General features: G+C 46.8%; 1 protein-coding gene across 1 annotated transcript in view; it reads left to right on the top strand.

Moving 5' to 3' along the window:
• Window positions 1-27,739, top strand: part of LOC147884597 (uncharacterized) — a 186,339-nt gene that overhangs the window by 103,353 nt on the left and 55,247 nt on the right. The window contains exon 9 of the mRNA XM_087397594.1: window positions 15,863-15,975. Within this exon, the coding sequence (XP_087253720.1) occupies window positions 15,863-15,975 (113 nt within the window). The remainder of the gene's footprint in view (window positions 1-15,862; window positions 15,976-27,739) is intronic.

The following is a 27,739-nucleotide window of genomic DNA, read 5'->3' on the forward strand; positions in this document are numbered from 1 at the left end:
ATGGTCTAGGTGCGTGGAAACCCCAAACAACTAGCTTCATTAAATAGCTTTGCTAAGATTGGGGCGAGGAGGTTAATCCCATATGCAATGAACTCAGTGCATAGTCCCTCATGATCCTTCACTCAGCCATTATGAAGTTTCATTACGGCATCGTTTACCTCCCCCCTAGTGAAGAGGGTGTAGGATGTGGGACGTGGCATATGTGAGAGGTTAGGAACTGGCTGATTTGGGATATCATAAAGTGCGCGTGCATAATCAAGCCATACCTGAGTGTCAATGAGTGGTGAGGGGGACCGTCCCACTAGAAATCTCTGCCAGAAGTCCTTAGAGTTGTTATTGAACAAAATGTTTAGTAGCTCCTCCTCGTTCCGACGAACAAAGTCTAGTTTCTTTCTGCGTATCAGTCGACGGTACTCGTGTAGTGTCTCTGGTTCGCTCAGAAGATTGTTTTTGGTTTTGAATCTGAGCTGACGACGTAAAGCGTTACACTCATTCGCGTACCAACTATTACAGGGTACGGTCCAAGGGGGTGGTCGGCGGGTGCGTGTAGAAAGCGGGTGTGTCACGATCTGTGACGTATTCCTTTCTCTATATCTAGACTTATGGATGGTTTGATGAATGGACACTTTTGGAAGGGTATGCCCTTTGGATGGGACACTTCCTATTAGGCACAACCCTTCACAAGAGACATTCTATGGAAGAGACGCTTCTATTGTAATGTACCCTCTCATCAAGGGTCACACCCTTCACAAGGGGTACACACCTCTTCATGCACATACACTTTGGAGTACACACCTTTTCATGTGTGACTCTTCACTCTCTATATAAGAGAGGCCCAATGATATGGATGACACACTACAGACACTCAAGCAATACAATTATTCCTTGTTCTCTGCTATTTCAGTCTCCTTTCTGTTCCTTAGTACATTTCTAAATATAGTAAATCTAGGATTTCTTACAGTGGTATCAGAGCAAATTTCGCTCCTGCCTGTAGGAAATGCCCCCCCACCTTCTAGCGCCTATCTGATACATCTCTTTCCGCTAGAAGGATATCCGTGCACATTGTGCATGGAAGAGATGGAGAGAATGAGCGTAAAAATTTTTAGCGCCAACCTTGCCTAAAGTCATCAATGGCCTCTCCATCTCCCACACATCACGAGTTGATGTGAATGGACACGACAAAAATTGTGTCTTTTCATGTGCTTGGGCTGTCCCAAAACCAAGGGACGCACCTTTTCCACCATCGGACACACCTTTTGATGAAGAGTCTTGACTCCTCACCCAAGGGACAGACCCCATCGTGGCAAAAAGGACACCCCTATTCATGTGGGGACACCCCTTTTAAAAACAGGGACACACCCCTTCATGAAAAGGTGCACATATTCCAAGGGTCACACCCCTTCGAATAGGCACACCTTTTGGAACCAAGCACCTTATGTAAAAGGGTACCTAGAGGGGTTAAAAAGGAAAACCCAGCCCCAAACCTTAGGTCTACCCTAGATTACCCAAGGGTCAAATAAACCCACCCTTTAAATTTTTTGGGCAACCACCCAACGTAGGCAGCACAAACGAAAAGACAAAAGGGATGATCCATTTCAACGCCCGTACAGATTTTTGTCAAACAGGTTGGCCTGCCTGCGCAGCCCCTGCCCTCGCCATTTCGCTGCCCTGCTCCCCTCGCCATATGCAGCCCCTAGCCTCGCCAGTTTTCGGCCCTGGTTCCCTGCCAGCCTGCAGCGCTAGATCAGCGCCAGCCTGCCATTTCTGCCGCAAATCAGCCTTGGAAGCCTGCAGCCTGGTTTCACCAGCCTCTATCGTGATCCAGCCTGCAAGCCTTTTATCGTGATCCAGCCTGCAGCCTGTTTCGCCATTGACAGCCTGCCCCCCCCCTTGTTTCGCCACCTTACCTGCCAGTTCAGCAGCTGTCAGCCCTTCAAGCACGATGAAGACAGCCTCTGAGTTTCGCCCTGTTGCTGCGTTCCAGTCCTGTCCAACCTGTCCAAGCTCTGTTCCTCACACCCCACAGGCATTGGTTCTCTGAAATCAATGCAGGAAAACTGTCTTTTCTGCATCCAGCCTCTGCCAACGCCTCTGTCTACCTCGAAAGTCTACCCGGCACCTATCTCTGGTTCACACAGCCATGTGGATATGCAAGGACAGCAGTATGACTTCCGGACAGCGATTTGCAGGCCTTTTCTACGCAACAAATTGGCAAATTAAATCAATGCCAGGTGGATTCTTTCCATTCTACTTCTAAGCATTCTCTTGTCATTATCAAATTTCAGCAAATGAAAGACGCTTCCTTAAAGTATGGAAACCCCTGGTAATTCACCCAGCCTTTCAAGGACACCTCAGGCATCATCTACCACACAATATCGTGTTCAGATTGCACAACCAGCCCATTTCGGAGCTTTGGCATCGTGGGTCTTCTGTGTCACATGCCCTCCTAGTGATTTGGACCACATCCTATACCTTCTGCATGAGGCACCTCAGTTACATTACTTCCTCAGCATAGTCCAGGTTGTGTTCCACGAGACACGAAGATACCCAGAACCCGATATTCCTCAAGAGTTTGCTGTCCATCTTTGGAGAGAATTTTACCCCTCACCTTCGGCATCTCCAGGGTACTCTCCATCTCCTTCAACTCTCAGATATCCTCCTATACAGGTTGTACCTTCCCCAAGACAATATTTACACTCTAAAGGCACTCCTTCTCCTGGATATCCTCCACTTCCGACAGCAGCTTCTTATCCCTTCTCAGATCCGTGGACTCTGCAACCTACTCCTGTACTCTCACGAGCAGTAACACCCATTTCGGCATCACCAGTGTTACCTCAAACAGGACCTCCTGTATTAGATTTCCACGGGTGGTTCCATCCTGCCTCGCCTGCCCCCTCCAACATGAGCAACCTCAGGGAGCAGCCCGAATCTTCTTCCAGAAATGATACAAACTAGAGCGCAGGTTCATGCTTTTCTCACGGGGACCTCAGATATGTCGCAACGCTCGCGTGCAGCCTCTCCAGAGATCAAAGACTCAAGTCCAAAAAAGACCCCTGAAGTCAACATACAAGGCGAAACACTACTGCAACTTCAAATTTCCCAGCTTCAGGATAGCATCTCCGACTTGGTCCAGAAAGTCCAACAACTCCAAGATTCTCGCAGTACCACACATACAGAGGATGACGTGACGCAACGAGACAACTATGCGGATTCATTCCCACCAGAGGTAGAAAACACTAAACTCCGTGCCCTCTATCGTTTACTCCAAGCTTCCAAAACTAAAAGACTTGACATCAAACTTCCGGAAGCAACGCAATCACCGAATAGTTGACCAATGGCTCGCAAAATTGCGCATGTATTTTGATACTGTTGACCTCACTCAAGGCAAAAAGATCACCTTGGCAGCCTCCCTCCTCAAGGATACAGCTTTTCTATGGTGGCAAAGACGCTTAAAGGACGGCAAAAGTGTGTTAACCTGGGAACGTTTTGAACACGTGCTGTGTAAGCAGTTCATACCTGCCAATGCGGACTTCCAAGCACATTCAAAACTCCGACAGTTGGAGCAAACAGGCTCCCTATCTTCCTACATCTCTCAGTTCACCACATTGGTGCCGGAGATTGATGGTTTAACTGAGGATGATCGCCTTCATGCTTTCATCTCAGGCCTAAATCCCTCATTACGCATTGATGTTCTTAAAGCAAACATCACCACCACAGCTGGCGCTATTGCTTACGCAGAGCGCATTACAGATTTCCAAAACACAGGGAAGTAGAGTGCTAATCGCACACAGAACTCTACTATGGCCAAAGGTGCTCGCCCTCAAGATAACCTCGGGTTTCGAAAAAACTCGGGTCATCAAGGTCAGCGACAGTCTCAAGATCCCCAGAAGTCTCAGAAATCATATGCTGGATTCCAACAGAAGTACTCCTCCAAGGATCGCGCCTCTCTTCTTCATCATTACCGACATCCCCAACATAAAGGTGTGGCCACTGACAAGAACAACTCCAGCACAAAAGGACTTTGTACCATCTGCACAGGCGACCATAGATGGTTCGATTGTCCCAAGCGACCGAAGCAAAATTCCAATATGGAACCTAGCACTTCCCAAACAGAAGATGCTACCCCAGACAAGAAAGGCAAAGCTGTTCGAATGGCGAATACCATCCACCTGAGCCTTGCCAGCAATCTCGAACCTTCCTTGGCCACTCAAGTACTTTGTGTTCAAGGATCGATTCGTGGAACTACGGTCACTATCCTCATCGACAGTGGCTGCTCTCATAACTTCCTTGCTGGTTCTATGGTCGACAAACTTTGGTTGACCACCAGTCCTAGTCTCATAGACTATCAGATTGAACTCGCAAATGGAACTACCTTCTTGTGCAACACCAGGATAAAAAACTTGTCTTTTCGCATCCAACATTATACGGACAAGTTGAACTTCGACATCATGCCTCTTTCTCGGTACGATGTCATACTTGGACAACAGTGGCTCTACGATTATGATCCATCAATCAGTTTTCGCAGCCATACTATCCAGTTTGTCCACCAGGGAAAACTTATTGAGCTAACTGGTTTAAGGGACTCTCCTTCAACCCCAGTTGCCTTTGCCCTACAAGTAAAGAAGTGGGTTCGTAAACGTCAAGTAAAGACTTCACTTCTGTTGGTTACAGCAGTAGAGGAGACACCAACAAAGGATCCTCCTGAATACCTCAACCAACCTTTTTTCTAGCCCTACCTGGATATTTTTCCACAGGAATTGCCAAAGCAGTTACCACCTCGACGACCAGTGGATCACCCAATCGAACTTATTCCCGGCAGTAATCCACCGTCGAAACCTCCTTATCGGGTTTCTTACACTTAAAATGAAGAAATCCAAAGACAGGTGACCGAACTACTCGACAAAGGTCACATTCGGCCCAGTCACAGCCCTTTTAGATCTCCTGTACTACTTGTGGAAAAAAAGAATAAGTCAATGCGCCTCTGCATCGACTACCGAGCCCTCAACAAGCTCACTATAAAAAACAAGTATCCATTGGCTCGCATCGATGACCTCTTTGATCAACTTCTACACGCAACACAATTCTCAAAGATTGATCTGAAAGGGGGAGAGAAGAAGGAAGAAGAGCAAGAGAGTGAGAGTGAGAGAGAGACACTCAAGTGCGGGTGTGAAAAAAATGATGAGCCACACCACAAACTCACTTGTGTTTTATTAGGATTAGGTTTACCCTATGACTGTCTTAAGACAGTCATAGGTGTCCTATCTTTTAATGAAGGGTTGGCAATGTGCCTTTACCCCAACAACCTCCCACCTAAAGGCCAATGTGCCTAAAGGGGAGAAAAGAAAAAAAATTACAGCAATATACAGTTACTGTATACAAGACCATAAAATAAGAATGGTCTCATCCTAATCCCATGATGTGGCGGCAATGTGCAAACCGCTATGTAGGCAGGCTCTTAGTGAGCAAATCTGCAGGATTATCATCAGTGTGCACTTTCACAAGCTCAAGTCGCTTGTCTTCCAGTACCTCCCTGATGAAATGATATTTCACTTCTATGTGCTTGGTCTTCTGATGAAAGACCGGATTCTTTGCCAGCATGATAGCACTCTGACTATCACAATGCAAAACTGGCATATCTCCTGTAATGCCCAAATCTCCCACCAGCCGAGTAAGCCATATTGCTTCCTTGCAGGCCTCAGTGGCTGCAACATATTCAGCTTCTGTGGTTGACAGTGCAACGCATTTCTGCAACCGAGACACCCATGATATAGCACCTCCTGCAAATGTGAAAATATAACCGGTAGTAGACTTCCGGTTATCTGCATTCCCTGCATAGTCTGAATCTGTAAAACCATGCACCAATGCATCTTGCCTACCATAGCATATGCACAAGTCTTTGGTACCCTTGAGATACCTCAAGACACCTTTCACTGCTTCCCAATGCCGCTTGCCTGGATTTGCCATATACCTGCTGATGACTCCCACTGCAAAAGCAATATCCGGACGAGTGGCAACCATGGCATACATCAAAGATCCAACTGCAGATGCATACGGAACCTTGGCCATTTCAGCCTTATCATCATCTGATCTGGGGCTGTCCTTACTGCTGAGTTTTAAATGTGGAGGCAACAGGGTACTAATGGACTTCCCCCCCTCCATTTTAAACCTCTGCAGTACTTTGTCAATGTACTCTTTCTGTGACAGAAACAAAAGTCCCTTGGACCTGTCACGAGTAATACGCATGCCAAGAATATGATTTGCATCACCCAAGTCTTTCATGTCAAAAGACTTATGCAGTTGTTTCTTCAAAGCACTAATCTCATGCTGAGATTTACTGGCAATAAGCATGTCATCCACATATAGAATGAGTAGCATCAAACTGCCATCCTTTGCCCGTTTGGTGTACAAGCAATGATCGGTCTCACACCGATGATACCCTTGGGACTGCATGAAGGCATCAAACTTCTTGTACCATTCCCTTGGCGCCTGCTTGAGTCCATACAAGCTCCTCTTGAGCTTACACACAAGCTGTTCTTTCCCTTTAACAGCATATCCCTCTGGCTGACTCATATAGATCTCATCATGAAGATCTCCATGAAGAAAAGCTGTCTTCACATCCATCTGACATAAATCCATGTCGTCATGAGCAACAAGAGCTAACACTGCTCTCAAAGTAGTCATCTTGACTACAGGGGAAAAGATCTCATCAAAGTCAATGCCCTTTTCCTGCTTAAATCCCTTGGCAACCAATCTGGCCTTATACCGAGGTAAAGCATTTGAATCAACTTTGACTTTGTAAACCCACTTGCATGGCAAAACCTTTCTGCCTGCAGGTAACTGCACCAAGTCCCATGTATCATTCTGAAGTAGGGAGTCCATTTCTGACTGCATGGCTTTCTCCCACTTCTTTTTCTCTGTTCTTCCCATAGCTTCCTTGAAGCTGGAAGGCTCACCACAATCTGTCAGCATGATAAAATCAGCCACATTATTGGCTTCTGGAACAAACCTGGCAGGAGGCCGTTGTGCACGGGTGCTCCTCCTAACAAAATGTTCCGGATTAGGCTGCTGTCCAGCCTGTTCTTCATGCATGACGGGTGGCTGTACCACCATATCTGGCTGTTCTACAGCCCCATCTGTTGGCACATCCAGTGGTGCATCATTGGCAAAATTATCTGGCTGATTTTCAGCCTGTATACCCTCTTGAACAGGGTGATCTGCAGCAGCCTGCTGCTGCATATAAATGGGCATTCTTTGCTGTCCAACATCATCATAAATAACCCTCCTGTATTCCACAGGTTGTACGGGTTCCTTGTGTACACTATCTTCTTTAAAGATGACATCATTGCTGCGTATAATCTTCCGTTTAAGGGGATCCCATAACCTGTACCCCATTTCACCTTCGTCACCATAACCCATAAAGATGCATCTGATAGACTTTGGATCCAGTTTGGTGCGCAGTTCTTTGCGTACATGAGCAAAGCACTCGCAGCCAAATACACGTAAGTGCTTATATGAAGGTGGCTTGCCAGACCACACCTCCTCTGGCACTTTCAACTGCAAAGCCTTGTTTGGCGACCTGTTAATAATGTGAACTGCTGTTTGCACGGCTTCTGCCCAAAAGCCATGGGGTAATGCAGCATAAGACAACATACATCGAACCTTCTCCTGAATAGTTCGATTCATCCGCTCACTTGCACCATTTTGAGATGCATTATGAGGGGCTGTGAGTTCCTGTTTGATGCCCTTAGCTTGGCAAAACTGCACAAAAGCATGTGACACATACTCACCCCCATTATCGGATCTGAGGCATTTCAGCCTACGACCTGTCCGATTCTCAACCTGAGCGACAAACTTCTTGAAAGCATCTAAGGCATCTCCCTTATGCTTCAAGAAATAGACCCACACCTTACGTGTGGCATCATCAATGAAAGTAATAAAATATTTTGCACCCCCTAGTGATAACTATGGCATCTCACACAAATCAGTGTGCACTAGATCAAGTGGTGCTCTATTCTGGGGAGTTCTCCTTTTATGAGGAGTGACAGAGTGCTTGCCAAATATACAATGATCACAAGTAGGCAAATCTGAAAAAGAAAGAGGCGGCAGATAACCCAAACGTGACAGTTCTTGCATTCCTTTAACAGACATGTGTCCCAACCGGCTATGCCACAATGAAACCTTTGGCAGCTCGGTTATGGCAACAACATGATTACCCACACTGGAAACATAAAGAGGGTACAAGGTATCACTCTTAAAACCCTCAGCCACTACAGTCTGGCCATCAGTAATCACCCATTTGGAATCCCCAAATGTGGTGTGGTAACCACTGTCATCCAATAAGCCAGTGCTAATCAGATTTTTCTTGATTTGCGGCACATGGCGAACACCATCAAGCATAAATGACCGTCCATCAGGAAATACTATCTGTATACTGCCAATCCCTGCAATCTGACATGCATAGTTGTTCCCAAGATGAACAACTCCATGAGTACCTGTGTAGGAAGTGAACCACTCCCTATGAGGAGTAACATGAAAAGAGGCACCTGAATCCAAGAGCCAGGTGTGCATGTCATGGCCATCAATAACCAAAGCATGTGCTATTACAGCAGAAGAGCATAAAACATCATGTATGTCACTGTCACTGTCCTCTGCTGCAACATTCACTGCATCCAAGTCATCTGCCTTGGCCTTGCCTTTGCCTTTGCTTGCATTTCCTGCATCCTTTGTTTCAGCCTTCTTGGCTTTCTGATCCCGTATGAACTTGAAGCACTTAGACTTCACATGTCCCTTCTTGCCACAATAAAAGCATTCAATGTCCTTTTTGCCACGGGACTGACTGCGGGATTTGGACTTACTAGCAGATCTCCCCTTCTGCTGAGTCCTGCCTCTGTCCTGTACCTGCAAAGCATTTGAAGACTTGCTGCCCGCATTATTCTTCCTGCTCATCTCCTCCATAAGGAGAGAGCTCTCTACATCAGCATAAATAAGAGTGGCATTCGAGTTTGACAGGGTGGTCTTGAAAGTGTCCCAACTCTCGGGGAGGGTACACAGCAAGAAAGTAGCCTTGAACTCCTCATCAAGGTTCAACCCCTGTGCAATCAGCTGTGTAAAGATGGAATTGAACTCACTCAAGTGTGAGGTCATAGCTGTACCTTCCTTCATGCGAAGATCGACCAGCTTCTTCAGCCAATAAACCTTACTGGCTGAGCTCTTTTGGGCATACAATTCTTCTAGTCTTTGCCATAGACCATAAGAGGTCTTTTCAGCCTGTACATTGAACACAAGAGTGTCTGAAATAGTGAGCATGATAGCTGCCCTCGCAGACAAATCAAGCTCTTCCCAGTCATCAGCTGCCATGTCAGATGGCTTGACACCCTTCACCCTTATGGGCTTAGCAATCTTCTTTAACAGAAGTACATTCAAGCACTGTTCTGCCCATAATGCATAGTTGTGTGCTCCTTCCAGCTTCTTTATGTTCAGAATTGAAGAATCACTTCCCCCTGATGCCATATCAGATGAGGAAAGTACCTGACTCCCTGGAAGTAAAAAGACTGAATAAAAATTCTGATTTCTCAGAAATAACCTGCTCTATTCAAGAGCCAGAAGCACTCTCAATGGTGCTGTTTTTACTGTCAGTAAAATCTGCAGCAAAACAGTAAATGACCCTGCAAATACTGTACCTTCTGACACACTGTACTGAGCTCAAAGAGGCATAAAAACAGTAATTTCAGACTGCTGCAGCTGCTCAACAAGTGCTTAACAGTGCATAATCATCTGACAAACCACAAACACTGCTGTAAACACTGCTGTACTGACTGTACTGATCACTTCTCCCACCTCAGATGAGGTATTGCACTGAGTTAAATTGCAGAAACCACTTGGCAAACTCCCAAAAAAAAAAATTGACACTTCAGCCTGTCACAAAACCTGCAACAGTAAATGGGATAAATCCCAAGCAATCACCCTTATACCAAGGGGAGAAAATGCATCTGAAGATCTCTGTCGGTAACCCAAGTGCTATCAAACAAAGTCTGGGCAAAAGCCCCTTGATCTGACACCTGAATCAAGTGGAGAACACCTCAACACTGAGGTAGCATGCAATATGAAAATCTCTCTGACACTTGTACCTGACAATGTGCAATGCATAGACTGCCCCTGTGTACTCAGTAACAACACAAATCACAAAGTACAAACACCAAGAAGAAAATCTTTTGAGCACTGTCAACGATGGGCAGTTAGGGACCGAGTAAACTCGATGCGCCCTGACCAAGCGTGGCTCAACTGAGATTTTCAAAGTGCGTACAAAGAATGTGACCTGCAAAAAGTGTCACCAAATGCACTGCGGAAACAAAGCAAATGTGTGCTCCCTGGCTACACACTGCCTCAAGGCATATACTGCAAACACATCCAGGCAAAAGCCCTTTGAAATGGTCACCCAAAACTGAGAATTGCACTCAGTAAATGCATAGAAGCTTCTGCAAAACAAGCATCTGACCTTCCTGAAAGACAAGTAACTGCGCAAACACCACCACTGTGGCACAAGTCACCTCAAGCGTGAGTGACACGAGAGTACCTGCTGTACCTCAACAAATGCACAGTATACAGCTGAAATGCTTCAGGAATGCATCAGGAATGCTTCATGTACTGCGCGTACATGCACAAAACAGAGTGCTTCAGCACTATTCCTCTTCCCAAAAAAATTTGTGTGCCTGCTGTACTTTTCTGTACCTGCAGAGTACCTGGTGTACTTTATGTACCTGCAGTAGGCACGCTTCCCCAAAAAAAATCTGTCGAGTCCTTGCCTGGCTCTCTACGCGCACACACGCACGTCAAAAAAAAGGAGATCCAGCTGCGCAATGCCTCGAGAGGCTTAGCAGCTAGTAGCAGTTGCTATGCAGCTGCTGGCTGCTTGCTTGATGCGGCGCCTCGAGCTGCAGCTAGTAGCTGCTGTGCAAGGAGGCCCGCAACCCGAGTCGCCGCCCGTGACCACGCCCCAGCACGCGCCCGCGACCACGCCCCAGCCTGCGCCCGTGCGGTCGCCCTGTAGCCCGCCTTCACCCTGATCTGCTGCCCTGCGCCCTGCCTACGCGATGCGCTGCCGCCCTGCAGCGAAAGGCGCCGCCGTACCCTGGTCCGCTGCCCTGCGCAGATCTGGCCACTCGGGGTCCGTCCGTACGGTTGTACGGACGACGTACGGCCGTACGGCGCTGTCCGTACGTCCGTACGGAAAGGGTTGGGTAGGCTAGGGAGAGGAGGCTAGGTAGGCTAGGTAGGCTCTGATACCAGTTGAAAGGGGGAGAGAAGAAGGAAGAAGAACAAGAGAGTGAGAGTGAGAGAGAGACACTCAAGTGCGGGTGTGAAAAAAATGATGAGCCACACCACAAACTCACTTGTGTTTTATTAGGATTAGGTTTACCCTATGACTGTCTTAAGAGAGTCATAGGTGTCCTATCTTTTAATGAAGGGTTGGCAATGTGCCTTTACCCCAACATGATCTTCGTTCAGGTTATCATCAAATTCGCATACAAGAAGGCGATGAGTACAAGACAGCTTTTCAAACAAAGTATGGACACTATGAATGTTTGGTGACTTATGGATGGTTTGATGAATGGACACTTGTGGAAGTGTATGCCCTTTCGACGGGACACTTCCTATGAGGCACAACCCTTCACAAGAGACATTCTATGGAAGAGACACTTCTATTGTAATGTACCCTCTCATCAAGGGTCACACCCTTCACAAGGGGTACACACCTCTTAATGCACATACACTTTGGAGTACACACCTTTTCATGTGTGACTCTTCACTCTCTATATAAGAGAGGCCCAATTGTATGGATGACACACTACAGACACTCAAGCAATACAATTATTCCTTATTCTTTGCTATTTCAGTCTCCTTTCTGTTCCTTAGCACATTTTTAAATATAGTAAATCTAGGATTTCTTAAAGGGTAACCAAGGCAGCATGATCTTCTAATAGGGGTATGAAGTCAATATAGGCTAGAAGTATGTACAAATGGCTAAAGTAGGTGAGTGATCACGGTCAAAGCGCATTTCATGGTAGGTGGAGTAAGAACTCAACGGGATAGGAAGTGCTCTGTGACGGGGAGTGGAAATGCCAAAGAAAAGATAGGTATGATGAGCCCTTGGAGGGATAGGTGCTACACTAAAGTCAGTGATGCGAGATGTGAAGGCAGGGGATCCCATGATGTAATCAACATCGCTGGAGCCTCCCCCATGTGGAAACTACGTGAAACCACCTGAGGCGGGCCCTCTGTCAAGACCATTATAAATAATGAGATTATGCATCCTGCTGAGGTCTAATAGGGCCTGCCCATAAAATGTGAACGGACCTCGTCTGTCAGCTAAAACCTGTAGCATACGTGCCTCCTCAAGGTCAATGTCTGGCAGTAGAGTGGAATCATCCCTAAAGTCGAGGAGTGGTGCCTGATGAGTGCCTGTCCTTGCGTTGAAGTCCCCAACTAGGAGGACTTCTCCGCGGCTAGAGAAGTCAACAATGGACTGATAAAGAGCAGCAAATGGAGATGTCTCATCCTCACCTCGGATATCTCTGGCAAAGTGGGAGGTCTCAGGGGGGAAGTAGCAAACTGCAAACAAATAGCTCCCGGCTGTCCATGTGCGAATCCAGATCCAAAGAAACCTGGAATGTGCATCTCTCTGCTCTACTGAGATTGTCCCCAAAAGTGTGGATCTGTGAAGGACTGCGACTCCTCCTAACCCTCGAACTTCCCCTGCATCCCTCGTCTCATCTCTTTAGGTAAACTCCCATGTATACCCGTTGACTACTGGTAGTAGACGCTCTGGACTCTGATTTGTCTCTGTATAAAAGACTATGTGGTGACCTGTATAGGATTCTGAGAAGTTCCCTGGTTCAGACCATAAGGTAACATTATAGTTCTAGATGGTGCAGGATAGGATCTCGGATATGTGAGTCTCATAGACCCCACCTCCCTATGTAGGAGGGGAGATGGGTGCCCGACGGGGGCCTGTAAGGAGTCGTCCATCTCGTACTACTGCCCACTTTTCCTCCTTGCGGGCCTGATCGCGCTGCTGCAACAGGAAGCCCCTCTCCTCAACTTGTAGTGGAGTAAGGTCCTCATCCATGGAGATCGCTAGCTGGTCTCGTAGGGTTGACCTGGGATGTAAATCCGAGAGAGAGATTAACATCCTTAGAAGGACTCGTGGGCCTACTGGACAAAGTATACTAGAAAAAGATAGCTCATATAAGCCTTATGGGGCTGAAGCAAAAGCAAAGGGTATGCTAAGGTCCTTTTGCTGAATGCTATTCTAGCTCAAACATAAGTTCGAATGTAAGCTGACGTCTACGACTGAGAAATCGAAACTTGGCACCATGGTAGCTCTCCGATATTTTGTGAAGATATCCGGACCTGCATTTGTCGGGTTGTCTCGCGTTGTGGAGGAGGGCATGGTCTCCTCGATCTCTGGATCTGATGTGCTATTTCAAGGGTGATGCGTCATCTCTAGCGATCTCCTCTAAGGAGAGTTAAGATAGGTCTGACCTTGATCGTGTGTGCTCTGGTCCCACTCTTTGTCAATCTGTGTGTCCCTTGCTCAGTGGCAGCGTGTCTGCTCCGTCCCCTCATCCATACTATCCTCATATAAGCTATCTCCTCCACTCCAATGTGCCCTGGAGCTTACTCAAATGCATTTAAGTCCATGACCCGCCTCTGTGCTTGGTCTACCTTAGTATCCTGTGGCATGGTCATCTCTTGCTGTTGTGTAATCTGTCGCTTATAGGATCTCCCTATGTCGTCGCATCTCCATCAAGTATAACCCAATGTAGACTTGAACCTGGAACTAGATCAGGCATCTCGTGAGAGTGGACCAAAGCCATGTCCCTTCTAGAAGAGGCAGTGGTATCATCCTCGGATCTCATAATAGGCTGGGCAAGTGCATAGAAAATGCTGCTCTATCTCGACGCCCCCCATCGTGCACAATTTGCAAGTCCACTGATCTCTGGGTATACCTGCAGCTCTCCCTTCCTCAATCCTCAACTGATGGGATGAGACTCACATTTGTCCAAAAGCAATCCTCAGTGCATTTGAGACACCTCTCTTCTCGAGGTGTTGGGGCCTGATGGTGAGTCCACCTCCGATATGCTCAGAAAACGGTCGTGATAGGACTGGATCTTGGTGGGGAACGTCGGGTCCCCCTACAAGTCCGAGACGTATAGAGCTGGAGATCTAGTCATATGATATGGTTAATCTCATCTCGTGGCATCGACTCTAGCGGTGCATCCAGGCTATCCTGAAATGGTGGGAGCTGGTCCATTTAAATACCCTGTCTGACAAACCATGCGGATAGGAGTCCATACCATGATGTGCTTCCTTCGCTCTCTACTAATTGTCTGGATGACTCGAGTGCCAGCCGCGGCAATCTCTAGCTGGGTAGCTCCCAGACTCTGTAGAAAAGTCACTGTTTGAAAGATGGCATCAATCTGAAGTGGTGTCAATACGAACTCTACATGTATGAACCAATGTGGGAATGAGGGCTTACTCCAAATCATCCTAAATCCCATGGTGACCTATAGCTTCTCAAATTTCTTCCACTCTGTCGTAGGGAGATCATATCCCCAGAAGGGTGCTACATGCATGGCAGCCGGCCTCACTAGGGTGTCGAAAAGCCAGCTATTCGTCGGTGGATCTTGAATGTGAGCCTAGAAGCACTGTCTCTCTAGTCGGGCTAGAGCAACCTGTCCTCGTGTGAGTCATGCTTTGGCTGCATGGACATCGTGAAGACTAGTCCTGTGAAAATTGCCCCCAAGTATGTGTAGGACTGCACTATCTCCACAAGCTCCCCTCGGTAGGTGAAGCTCTGTCGATGAAGTACTACTTGTGAGGTGTTGAAGATCATAACCTTGGTCTTCCCAAGGTTACATGTCAATTATCTTTCTCTATGCAGAACACCTCCAGGGCTTCTAAATGTCTCTGTAGTCGCTCTGCTTAAGATTATATGAGGACTATGTCATCTGCATATAGTAGTATCTGTATCTTCAAATCAGAAAGTAGTGATCCCTCGCCTCCTAGGCGGTCTATAAAGGATGTGATCTCATGAATGTAGAGTCCGAAAAGAGTCAGTGAAAGGGGGGCATCCCTGCTGCACCCTGATCGTGCTCTCAGCCCATTCCGATAAGCCTCCTGGGGCACGCTCCCTCTGACGGAGTCGTACAGGCTTATCACTCCCCAAATCACGATCTCTGGAATTTGCATCTCCTGTAATCTCTTGATCCAGCGGGATCATGGGACAGTGTCAAAGGTCTTTCAAAAGTCTACAAAGCTACTAGCCCTTGTGTGTTTGGAGCTTTCCCATTGGCTAGCTTTTTCAGGCCATTTTTAATGTCTTCCTGTGTTATGATTCCATTTGTTGCTTTGATAGTATACCTGTGAGTGATCGTTTATTCTCCATCTCTTTCATAGAGGCTTTTGACAAACTGTATCATGTCTTCCCATTGTGCCTTTCTTTCCTGGGGTTTGTTGCCGTGTTGGGGTTTTGTTTCAGCTCCTCAAAGCTCTCAAGCTGTTTGCTTTTAATATATATCCTTTTTTTGTGCTTTACTACCTGTCTTTGTCCTCCTCCTCTGTTGGATTGTTGTTTTCCAGGATCTATTTACATCCTTGCAATCTTGGTTGTGCCAATGATTGCACGGCATTCCCGTACTCATTTCCTTGCTTTTAGTGAAACATGTTTGACTATTGACTTTTGTAGTCCATTCTTAGCGTGGAGTGTAAAGTAATTTTCTGTTTTTGAGAGAGAGAGAGAGAGAGAGCTACTTGGCCTTGTCACACTTCTATACTTATTTTTATAAACAACTTTATGCAGATCATGGAATTGACAGATCTCTCTTTATTAAACCCACAACATTTCATTTGACTGTGTCGATGCTTAAACTTTGGAATGAAGAGCACGTTGGCACTGCAGCTGAGGTTTTACAGGTAAAGGCCCAATTTCTTTTGCATTTTTTACAATAGATAGTTTTGGTTATCATACTTGATATTATCTATTGTGGTTAGTAAATGCCTTATGATGATTAAGAGACCCACCATTTATACAGGCATTTCATATCAACCCAACTGTAGAAAAGGTCCATTCTAGAACCATATGTATTTATTTTGGAAAATGAGGCATATACTTAGTTGTGGTGGTTGTTCTACTTATATTGAGTGTGTTCAGTATAAGATATTCAATGGTAATAGATAACAATAATTATACATCTATTACCCTTCAAGTATACATTCACAATAGGATACTTGAAGGGTAATAGGGTACATTTTTTACATGCATGCATGTGCTTGTATGTATGTGTGTCTATGTTTGTGACTACGTGTGTGTGTCTATGTGGTTTGTGAGTCTTTGAGACCCGCGATGCAGGTGCGCCTGAGCAGAGGATATGCTTCATTGGCTAGACTTGAGAGACAATGCTTCTGCTCTCATTTTCAGGATCCACGGACCAAAGGGTTGCTTTTTCGCCCGTTAGTAGTTTGCCACCCGTTAGCTCTTCGCCTCAGCCAGCAACAAACACACAAATCCTAACCTCGAGTTGGGCTAACCCCCAAACCCAACCCGGGGGTTAGGTTCAGCTAAAAGATTCAACAGACATCCAATTATGGATTGGCCTACCCTCTGCTCCAAGTCCCCCTTAACTCCTTCAACCTCCATCAGGACTTGGTACTCTACAGTTGCAGCCATGACACCCTCTCCTTATGCATGGATTACCAATAAGAAGGCTCAAAACGATCCATCCTTGGGCAACAACATCAGATATTTTATCTGTAGTAGGCATTGAGAGAGCTACGATTGGAACTGGTAGAAGTAAAGGCTCGACTTGACATTTTGGAAGGACCTGGTAAGCAGGTAGTAATTGATGAGGCTGTAAAATCTTGTAAGGATTCCCCCCCTATCCCGCAGCTAGTCTCTACAGTCAAAGATCTTGTTCACATTGAAGTACAAACTGCTAAGACAAAAGTGATTGTGGAAGTGGACACCAAAGACACCAAAGCAAGTAAGTTTCATATTGAAGCAGAGATTAAAGAACACGAAGCTAGAAGTTGAAGATAAGAATAGGGGAACTCCCAGAAGATTGGTACAAAGAGCAGGACACATATAGTGAATTTTGACAAAGATCAAAGCGAGCTTGCTAAACATTAAATGGGTGGATGATAATGAGCAGGATGATGATGACTCCAGGCCAACTTCTATTATGCACTATAAAGGTCATGCAATCCTTACACTGAAGTCAAAAGATATGTGGATCAAGCTTCTTTGATATGGATAGCATAGGAACTTACACAAGCTCTACTCAAGAATAAGACAACTGAATTAGCTATTGTCAAGGCTGCTAGAAAGGATGGAAAATGGGCAGTTTACCATGAAGGCGTAGCTCTAATCAGAAAGTTTAAATCAAAACCAAAAGACTCTTGGTCTTAAACTAATGTATGGCTGTTTACTCTTTCAGGCTATTATGTAGGTACTCTAAAGTAATGTGGGTTGCTTTTGCACTCCTCTCTCTCTCTCTCTCTCTCTCTCTCTCTCTCTCTCTCTCAAGATTGCCATTGGATAGTTTCTTTCTTTCTTTCTTTGTTTCTCTCTCTCTCTCTCTCAAGATTGCCATTAGATAGTTTCTTTCTCTCTCTCTCTCTCTCTCTCTCTCTCTCTCTCTCTCTCTCTCTCTCTCTCTCTCTCTCTCAGTGGGCTATCATGGCTTTGTATGAGAGGGTCACTGGTCGGGTTCGGACACGTGAGGGGCTCTCAGAGGAGGTATGCAGCACGATTGGGGTGAAGCAGGGTTGCCCGCTCTCTCCTACTCTCTTTGGATTATATATTGATGAGCTAGAGATGTTTGTACAGATGACAGGCGGTGTGGGCTCTACTCTCTCAGGATCCTCCATTCATATCCTCCTGTATGCGGACGATGTGGTTCTCATTTCCTCTACTGCTCAGGGCCTCCAGGCACATATTGAGGCACTCCACAGGTTTTGCCAGGACAGGGGGTTGACCGTAAACCTTGGCAAGACCAAGGTTATGGTTTTCAACACCTCTGATCGTATTTACAGCACGGATGAGTTTTGCTTCACTTATGACGGACAGCCCATTGAGCTTGTTAGAGAGTACACTTATTTGGGGGCAGTTTTCAGGGGACCGGTCTTCACCATGACATATGCAGCACGAGATAGGATTAGTAAAGGGTATGCTTCGTTGGCTCATCTTGAGCCTCAATGTTTTCAGTCCCACTTTTAGCATCCCGATACGAAATCCTTGCTTTTTGATACATTGGTGAGACCAGCTGCGATGTATGCAGCTCCTTTCTGGGCAGGAGACCTCGGCGCTGCAGATTGGAGACGAGTAGAGAGGTTACAGATCATCATGTTCTCTCGGCTCATTAGGGCCAATGCTACAGTTCCGCACGAGATCATGCTAGCAGAGTTTGGAGCTACTCCCCTTGCATTGGATGCAGCGTTTCAGTCGGTCATGTATTTGCACAGGGTTAGGGAGTTTGGAGACTCAGCATCAGGCAGAGCTCGGTTGCCATGGTTAGCACTTGCATCTTCTATGGAGTTGGCACGATCTGGGGCCCGATACTGCTGGTACTTCAGACTCACTAGGTGGCTCACATCTCTTGGACTAGACATGGATAGACTGCCTCCCTTCCGATACAGCATGGATGCCCCTCATCTCGAGTTGACTCGCCATGAGCTTCGCCAGGTCACGAGAGCAGACTTGCTGCAGCTTCATACGTATCGCACTTGGATTTATCCCACGCAGCTTCCGACGAAGATGGCCACATATCGTGACCACTTCCTTCGGATCTCAGAGGATGGGTTTGTCATTCCACCAGGCTATACAGGTATCCACATGTCCCACTCACTGAGGATTGCCCTTGGCCAGCTTAGAGTCTCTTCGCATCAGCTCGAGATAGAGGCTGGTAGGATGCGACGCATGGAGGATGGACGACGACCAGGCCGAGAGACCAGGATGTGCCCTTGTTGCACCATGGGAGAGGTGGAGTCAGAGGAGCACTTCATTTGCAGATGCCCGCTATATTATGAGCTCAGAGGTAGATTCCACTGTCTCTTCACGGATGGCTTTGGACCTCTCTCACGAGTGATGGACTACGAGGATCAGCATTGCCTAGCTCTTTATGTCAGGGAGGCCACTATGCTTCGACGAGACTACCTCAGAGACCATCAGCACAGACCGGAGCGTGATAGAGCTCAGCCTGATAGAGCTCAGGCACACGCTATACCAGAGGACAGAGACCAGGAGGAGCATGAGGAGGTCAGAGCTCACACAGGACACATGCCTCCACCCTGTGGATGTACATATGAGATGGTTTGTAGACGCCGCAGGATCTTGTTACATAGGGGACGTACTCGCCGCTTCATCTCCAGACGATCCAAGATGATGGCAGCTTTTCGGAGGAGACTTACTCATGGAGATCTCGCCCCACCAGCCGCTCACCTCACCTTTGCTCAGATTTGTACTCTCATAGCAGGAGGCAGAGTCGATGGACAGGATTTCCAGTATTATTTTGGTTCTCAGACTCCGTGACACCTGGACTTGTATCTTTGCATTGGCATATTGTACTCATCCCCCCATTTTGCACCCAGGGGCGGTTTTCTTGCATCTAGTTTACTTTGTATTTAGGCTCAGATTTGACATTATGTACTTTCACTTGCATTGTATTGCATAGCACTTAGATGATATTCGACGATGCCTCTTCTTTGTGGCACGTTGATTTTGTGCTATCTTGTATGCAGAGTTCTTGATGTCCCATGGGCCCATTTTGGCCTTTAGTGGACAATAATACACTTTCTTTCTTTCTTTCTCTCTCTCTCTCTCTCTCTCTCTCTCTCTATCTATCTCTCTCTCTCTCTCTCTCTCTCTCTCTCTCTCTCTCTATATTGCCATTGGATAGTTATGCGTGTCATCGCACCAACTCCGTATCGAGAGTGAGCGAGCAGATGGAATCTCCAAGAAGAGACGTATCTGCACACTATGTGATCGGCATGAGGTGGAATTAGAGGAGGACTTTGTCTTTCGCTGCCCAGTCTACTAGGAGATCCATGGCCAATACCATTGCCTTTTCAGAGATGGGTTCGAGGGCCTCTTCAGACTCCTCTCATTCCCAGACCAAAGATGCCTAGCCGGTTTCATTCATGAGGTGGTCCGACATAGGGAGCGTCTCATCAAATCACAAAGACAGGGGCATGGGACCTTACTTGGTCCATTCCAGAGTATGATTACAGAGTTCTTATAGTTTGAGCATGTGACCCCCCCGACCACAAATAGCAAGATAGACAGGGATCTCGAGATTAAGATGCGACACGCCGGATAGAGGACAAACGCATGTATCACACTCTTCGACATTTCTTCCATTTTTAGACCTGGGGTACGGCCGACTGGGGTTACTATGGCGCTTGTCAGGCGTCGTATTGATACCAGGATGGCATGACAGACCTCTCATCTAGATAGCAGACAACGATCTATGATGGGTTTTTTGCCTACACTATCTAGTCCATCATTGGGTGTATCTTGACATTTGATCAGACTACATCATTCATGGGGATGTTGATGCTAGAGATGTTTTATGGACGTTTATGATATCATTGACTATGTCTACTCTCTAGTATGGGTTAGGATGCTCGCTTAGTAGCTCCACCCTTTTGCTCATTGTATCAGGTTTTTCTATCAATCTCATAGACCCATCGGTCTTTAGCAGACTTTAATAAACTTCTTTTACTTTCTTTCTTCCTCACTCTCTCTCATCTTACCCCTAGCTTGTCATCACCGGGTGTTTGCAGCCCTCTGCCTCCATCTGAGGGGCTCTTTCATCCCCCCGCTGCCCTCATCCCATATCCCCTATTGTCGTAGGCTATCTCCTAGCCCCAACCCCACCTCTACCCCCCCCCCCACACACACACCTGCTCCTACACTCGGCCTAGGATCTGGATAATCCAAACATCCTTTTCGCTCTTCATCAGATTTCTAGGCTTCCCCAGGCTTACCATCGACTTCTTTCTGTTATTGGGAAGCATTTCGGTGCGGTTGCTGAGATCCCACCCCTCCCTAGGTTGCCATTGACTACAGCAGAGGCAACCAAGGCTGATGGGGTACCTAGAGTTAGGGTCCTCTGTAAGGATCCTAACCTCACGATGGACCATGTTATGATCAAGCGCCCGGATGGCTCCTTTTTTCGCCAGAGAGTAGAGATTACAGGCAAGCAGGACCAGTGCTCCTCCTTCAGTTCACGAGGATACACTAGTGGACTCTGCTTCACCTGGGGCTATCCCTCCAGTCTCACCTCACACAGTCCGAGACACTTCAGCTACGACCTTCTCCCTGGTTGCAGCTTCTCCCCTAGAACCAATGGTGCCAGACACTCTCCTCGAAACGGTGGAGGTCTTTGCGGCTGGGCAGACACAGGATCAAGAGCAATCCTCACTTCCTCCCTTGGATAGGGGGAAGGGGATGGTTTACACTATTGATCCTCTTCCCTCAAAAGGGATCCTTCACACTCCGGTGTCTAGCCTGATTCACAAGAACTCATTTTCAGCTCTAGCAGATGCTTCAAATTTCACAGAGGAGTTTGTGCCCTCTACTTTTGGTGAGCCAGTGATTGGGTTTCCTGTTGACAGGGCTTCTTCATCAGGTGACTGTTGGGATATCTCAAGGTGTATGCCCCAGGCACACCTTGGTTTCTATGTGTGTGTGCTAGAGGCACAGTTAGGTGCCCATGAGCATTGTTAGGTGGTGGTAGAAGCCACATAGGATGATTGAGAGAATCTAGGAGCAGATTGAGGAGATGATTATGGAGCTCAGAGGTCATCAGTGATGTCAGTGATCATGTAAGAGGTGCCTACTTAAGGACCTCACCTTTCTTTATTCCAAAAGCAAGAATTCTTAGTTTGTGTTCACTCCATGCTTTCCTTTCAGTTTACCAACATGGTATCAGAGCCCTTTGATCCTCCTTGAGCCCATTTGTGCCACATCATCTTCTTCTTCTCCATCTTCTGCTTCATCTTCACCATTTCTTCCCCTTCTTCCCAAATCTTGCTAAAGCTTGTTCTCCTCCATTTCTCCGCCATTCTCCAAGCCCTTCCTGTTGGAGATACCTCTCGAATGGGCAAACTTCCACCTGCAAGCAATTGAGGAATCATTGTCGCTGCTAGTCGCCATTCCACGAAAATCGTCGAACCTGTCTTCTGCAATTTCTCTGTGTCTTCTCCATCTTTCTCTAATTCCTTTCAGGGGAAGCTTCTCCATACCTTGGGCTATCTTGTGTTGAAATCTGAGCAGCAATGGCTGCATATTCAAGGAGAAATAAAGCAAAAACCAGTCGATTTTGACGACGCTCCAGCCAACAATATCGCGCGCCATTTCGCCCAACCTCTGTGCTGGATCTTCTCTAGTATATGAGCTTTCTTTTGCTTCAGAAAGCCCCTTTTTCTTTGCTTTGGAGAGTGAGATACAAGCCCTCCAAGTTCAGGCCTCTTTTTGGACAGTTTTGACAAGGTTGTGAGTGTGATGCTACATTAGATGCTACTTTAGCATTTCTAATGTTTTACAGTGTTAAATAGCATCAGTACAACTATGGCTACAGCTTTGCTTTCAGTTGCTATACCTAGATTTGCTTGGAATGCTTTTATTTAGCCACCTCTATGAAGTATGCAAGTGAAAACATCATGTTTTGTAGTATGGAATTTGGTTGCAAGCCTTTGCTATTTTAAATGCTTGTATTTTGAAGCTCTTTAACTCTTTCTAGCCTTGTAAGAGAGTAGACACTGCCCATTCTGGGTTAGACCCTCTCATGGCTACCATCTTGAATATGGATAAGTTCAGTGGTAAGGGCTTCCGCACATGGCAGATGAAGGTCAAGTTTGCATTAATGAGGGAAAACCTCTGGGGGCTTGTCAAACCGGCTTCAACTTCTTCTTCAACAACCTCCAATACTGGAGAATCCTCAGCTCCGACACGCCCGGCAAGAGATCCTCCTAGAGAGGAGAAAGCCTATGGCATCATTGCTGTTGCCTTGGGAGATGACTATATTCATCACATCTCTGACTTAGAGTCTCCTTCAAAAGCTTGGCAGAATCTTGACATTATTTTTGGTGGTAGCTCTCACATCTCAAAATTGTCACTTAAGATTGCTTTCTTTGAATTGAAGATGGTTAGTGGCACTCCTTTGGCTGCCCATGTCAATTACATGAGGAGTCTCATGACTCAACTTGCTTCTATCAACTCTCCTATCACTACAGATGATGCTATGGCAGTTTTGCTCAAAAGTATGCCTGAAGATTATAATCATGTTGTTACCACTTTGAAAAATCTTTGAAGGTCTTATCTCTGCTCTTTAAGAAGAAGAAAGGCACATGGAACTCCGGAAAGGCAATGACACAGCCTATGCCATAAAAATCCAGAAGGGCAAGTTTTCACCTTGCAATCATTGTAGGAAGACTAATCACCTCTCAAAAGACTGCTTCAAGATCAATCCATGCAAACACTGTGGCAAAAACAATCATCATGAAAAGTTTTGTAGAGCCAAAAAGGAAGCAACTTCAAAGTCAGAAAATGCCAATCTACTTTCAGTTGATGTGCCTCCACAAGATGAGGCATCCTATGAAGATTATGCTTTTTGAATCATCTCCATGTATGCTCCAGATCTCTCTTTTTTGTTGAGTCAAGGTACTCAGCCTGGATAGTCCTCCAAAATGAATGAAATAAACTATTGTGTGTTTTGTAAACACCTCTGGTCACCATATGATGTAGGCCATGTGTATGTGTTTTTGCTCCATGGTACCTCCTACAGACATTGTGTGCATGTATATGCAGGGGAGATAACCATTGGAAGGTCCTTTGTATCCCTTTTGTTTACCTTACACCCATGGGAACCCTTGCTAGCTTGAGATCCTAGCCATTGATAGATCCATGACCACCATGAGATGGCATGTGACACCTTGTGCTAGCTGTATCCTTGACATAGCCTGAGGCATTCCCTTGAGGGGGGGTATGTTGGGATATTTCAAGGTGTATGCCCCAGGCACACCATGGTTTCTATGTGTGTGTGCTAGAGGCACAGTTAGGTGCCCATAAGCACTGTTAGGTGGTGATATAAGCCACATAGGATGATTAAGAGAATCTAGGAGCAAATCGAGGAGATGATTGTGGAGCTCAGAGGTCATCAGTGATGTCAGTGATCATGTAAGAGGTGCCTACTTAAGGACCTCACCTTTCTTCATTCCAAAAGCAAGAATTCTCAGTTTGTGTTCACTCCATGCTTTCCTTTCAGTTTACCAACAGTGACATGGTTCTTTTCCCTGTTGATTTTCCGCCACTTGGTTCCATTCCTCGCTCCTCGAGCAGGAGGTTTTCCTATGTTGAGGGGTTTGTTTCCACAACTAGGTCAGGTAAGGTGTTCCACTCTACATCCTCGCGTCGATGAGGATTATTAGCTGGAACATATAGGGCCTAGGTGGCGTCCCACATCACCGCCGCAGACAGCTGATCCGAGATCAGCTTCATCCAGGTGTTACTGGGGGCTCCATTGATATCTTATTTATTCAAGAGCACAAATTGGATTCTAGAGATTGTGCCAAGTCAGGCAAGTTGCTTTCTGGCCATACTTTTTGATCGCCTGCCTTGGGTACTAGGGGGGGTACTTCTATTTCAGTTTCGCAGTCGGTTCTCCCCTTAGTTGTTGGACACAGAGTCATTATTCCTTGTAGGGCTCAGTGGATTATTCTTTTGATTGGAGGGCGTAAGGTTGGTTTCCTTAATCTGTATGGCTCCAACATTAGAGGGGAATGTATCATTATGTGGAAGGATTTACTCTCCTGGGCCCCCATTGCGGATTCATGGATGATTGGAGGTGACTTTAACATGGTTGAGTTACTGTCAGACAAAAAAGGGGGTAGAGAAGGAGGACTTCACTCTTTGGAGAGAGCAGCTTGGGATGCCTTCCCTTTTCACTACTGTGGCAGAGATACTTGGTTGGACGATGCCTTTCTTATTCAGCCAGAGTCCCTCCTATTCTCTTGGTCGAACAGGAGGCAGCAGATGCCTATTCATGCATGCATGGACAGATTCCATGTAGATGATTGGGCACTAGATAGAGGTGGATCGGTATGCATTGCTACTGGGGTTTCCACTTCAGACCACTTGTTGTGCTGGCTATCTCAAAGCCTCACTTGAGAGGCCGGTCTGCTAGCATTAGGATTCCAGATGCCTTGTACACAGAGAAGGACCTTACAGAGGCAGCCCTGCAGATATGGGTTTCTCATGTCCAGGGTGGGCAGCCATATCCATCACATGTAGCTGTTGTCCTTTCTGGTATTAGTGACTTCTACCACTTAGTTGCTTGTACCAGGAGACGAGATATGCTCAGACGTGAGATTGGTGTTCGCCAGTAGTTGGCAGCTTTGCAAAGGGAAGAGCAGAGACGGCCTTTAGATGCTTGGATTCAGGAGCGCCTTGTTGCAGCAAGGGCTCATCAGCAGATATTGCTTGATCAGATAGCAGAGTATGCCTTTCATGCACGGGAGTCCTTCTGGATTCAGATGGGTGGTCGAATCAATAAATACTTTTTCTCTACTCTTGGCCCTAGAAATAGTAGAGAGAGTGTATACCAGCTTATTGACTCACATGGGGTTTTACAGACAGATCCAGATGATGTCATGCGCATAGCTTCAGATTTTTATGCCGCCCTTCTTACTTCAGATTCTGACACACGGGATAGAGAGGATACTAGACAGGTTATTTGGCAGAGCATCCCCTTGTTGGTGAAACCGGATATGCATGTTTTGCTTGATGCACCTTTCATCAACACAAAGTTCAGGATTGCACTTTCAGTTTTTCACAAGGGTAAGTGCCCAGGTTCGGATTGTTGGAAAGGTCACCTCCCCATCTGTAAGCCCCCATATGAGGAGAGCATGGGGGAGGGAGATCTAGGGCAGTACCCAACAGAAACAGAGAGAAAAGGGCTGCCACATAGACAGCATCATGGCTGTCATGTGGGCAGCACATCTAGGGCTGTTATGTGCAGGATAGAGGGCCAGGAAAGTACGGAAGGATGGCAGAATACAGAAGCCTGCTGTACGGCTGGGGTACGGAGCTCAGGCAGGAGCCTTAGAGCTGGAACAAGAAGCAAGACAGGCTGGGACAGATTGCGATGGATCTAGACAGGAGGCGCATTGTCTGCAGTAGATTTTGGGGGGGGGCTGGACCCTGTATTTATAGGGCATCTGCCCTTGAAAGATGGGCCAAGGGCCCTTGTAATGAGTGCCCCAAAAGGGCAGCCCACAGTCCCATAAATGGGGAACTGTGGGGTCGTTTTTTTGTACAGACTGAGTCGGTTTTTGTACAGACTGAGTCGGTTGGCTGGCCAGGCCCTTGAGGGCTATATAAGGAGACCATTCAGGCCTCATTTAAAACATCACTTGCAGCAGCAGATCCAGAGCAGAAAGGAGCAGCAGGTAGCCACCCTCTAGACCTACTTTCAGGAGGATAGAGAGGTGCTAGCAGGGCTGCAGACTTAGCCAGGAAGCTGCCCACCTAGGCTGGTTCCCAGACAGCAAGGTGGAGAGGATCATTCTAGACGGAAAGTCTACTCACGCTCGAGGTGGAGCACGCGGACTCTAGTCTAGAGATAGCCAGCAGATAGGAGAAGGACTTTTGTGGTAAGATCAGAGGACCACACCATTGGTGGGACTCTGGATCTGTCTCTTTTGTATCGTGTCCATAGTTGTGGACGGAAATATATTATTTGGTGGTTTCTCTATCTGATTGGTTCATTGTCTATTAATGAGTCTGCACACCTATTGAATGCACATAAGTAAAGAAGTCTGTGATTCCACACCCACACCGCACACTGTGTGAGCTCCTGGGCATTACTATAAGTCTTCCGCTACGTGTACCCTCTGTTGTATTTTCTAACATGGTATCAGAGCCCAAGTAGGAGGCTCACCGGTGTGGGAGCCTGAAGGCAGGGACCTTGCTAAAGGACGACCTTGATTCAGAAGCTCTAGGGAATCGACTTCCACGACTGGAGGATTGTGCCCTTGCGAGAAGGAGGGTGACTCAGGTTCAGTCAGGTGCGTTCAGAGTTCTGGTTTACTGAATTTGAGTTTGGTTGACTTTGCTGTGAGGTATATACAACAGAGATGTCGACAGCCTCTTCAGCCCCTGCTATCCCTTCCTCCTCCTCCAGTTTTCTCTCTTTCACTATCCCTAACTTTGGAGAGTCCGGGAACCTGGACGGGACTAATTACCCGATCTGGAAAGTGAAGATCCGGAGTCATTTAGTGGCTCGGAAGTTGTGGAAGCTGACCACGGGAGAGGAGTCGAAGCCGGAAGACATGGTGGACAGTAAAGGGAATGTACTCATGGCAGTAGACAGAGAGGAGCTTGAAGCTTGGGAAGAAAGAGATGCCCATGCCCTGGCAATAATCATAGGGACTACGGCGGACTCTGTTCTTCCGCATATCCAGCTGGCCGAGACATCAGTAGAGGCGTGGGCCACCCTGAAGGATCTGTACGAGACAGATAATACCTCCCGGATCGTGCTTCTTCAGCATCAACTCTACAATCTTGATATGGAAGAAGGCGATACAGTGCATGACCATCTGACGAAGGTCAAGGTGGTGCGGGATCAGTTAGCAGCGATTGGTCAGAAGACAGACTCATGCCATCTGGCCTTGATGGTAC

This window comes from Dipteris shenzhenensis, chromosome 26, assembly GCF_047967505.1.
Source record: "Dipteris shenzhenensis isolate YYH24624 ecotype China chromosome 26, Dip_SZ_1.0, whole genome shotgun sequence".
In the NCBI taxonomy this organism is placed as follows: Eukaryota; Viridiplantae; Streptophyta; class Polypodiopsida; order Gleicheniales; family Dipteridaceae; genus Dipteris; species Dipteris shenzhenensis.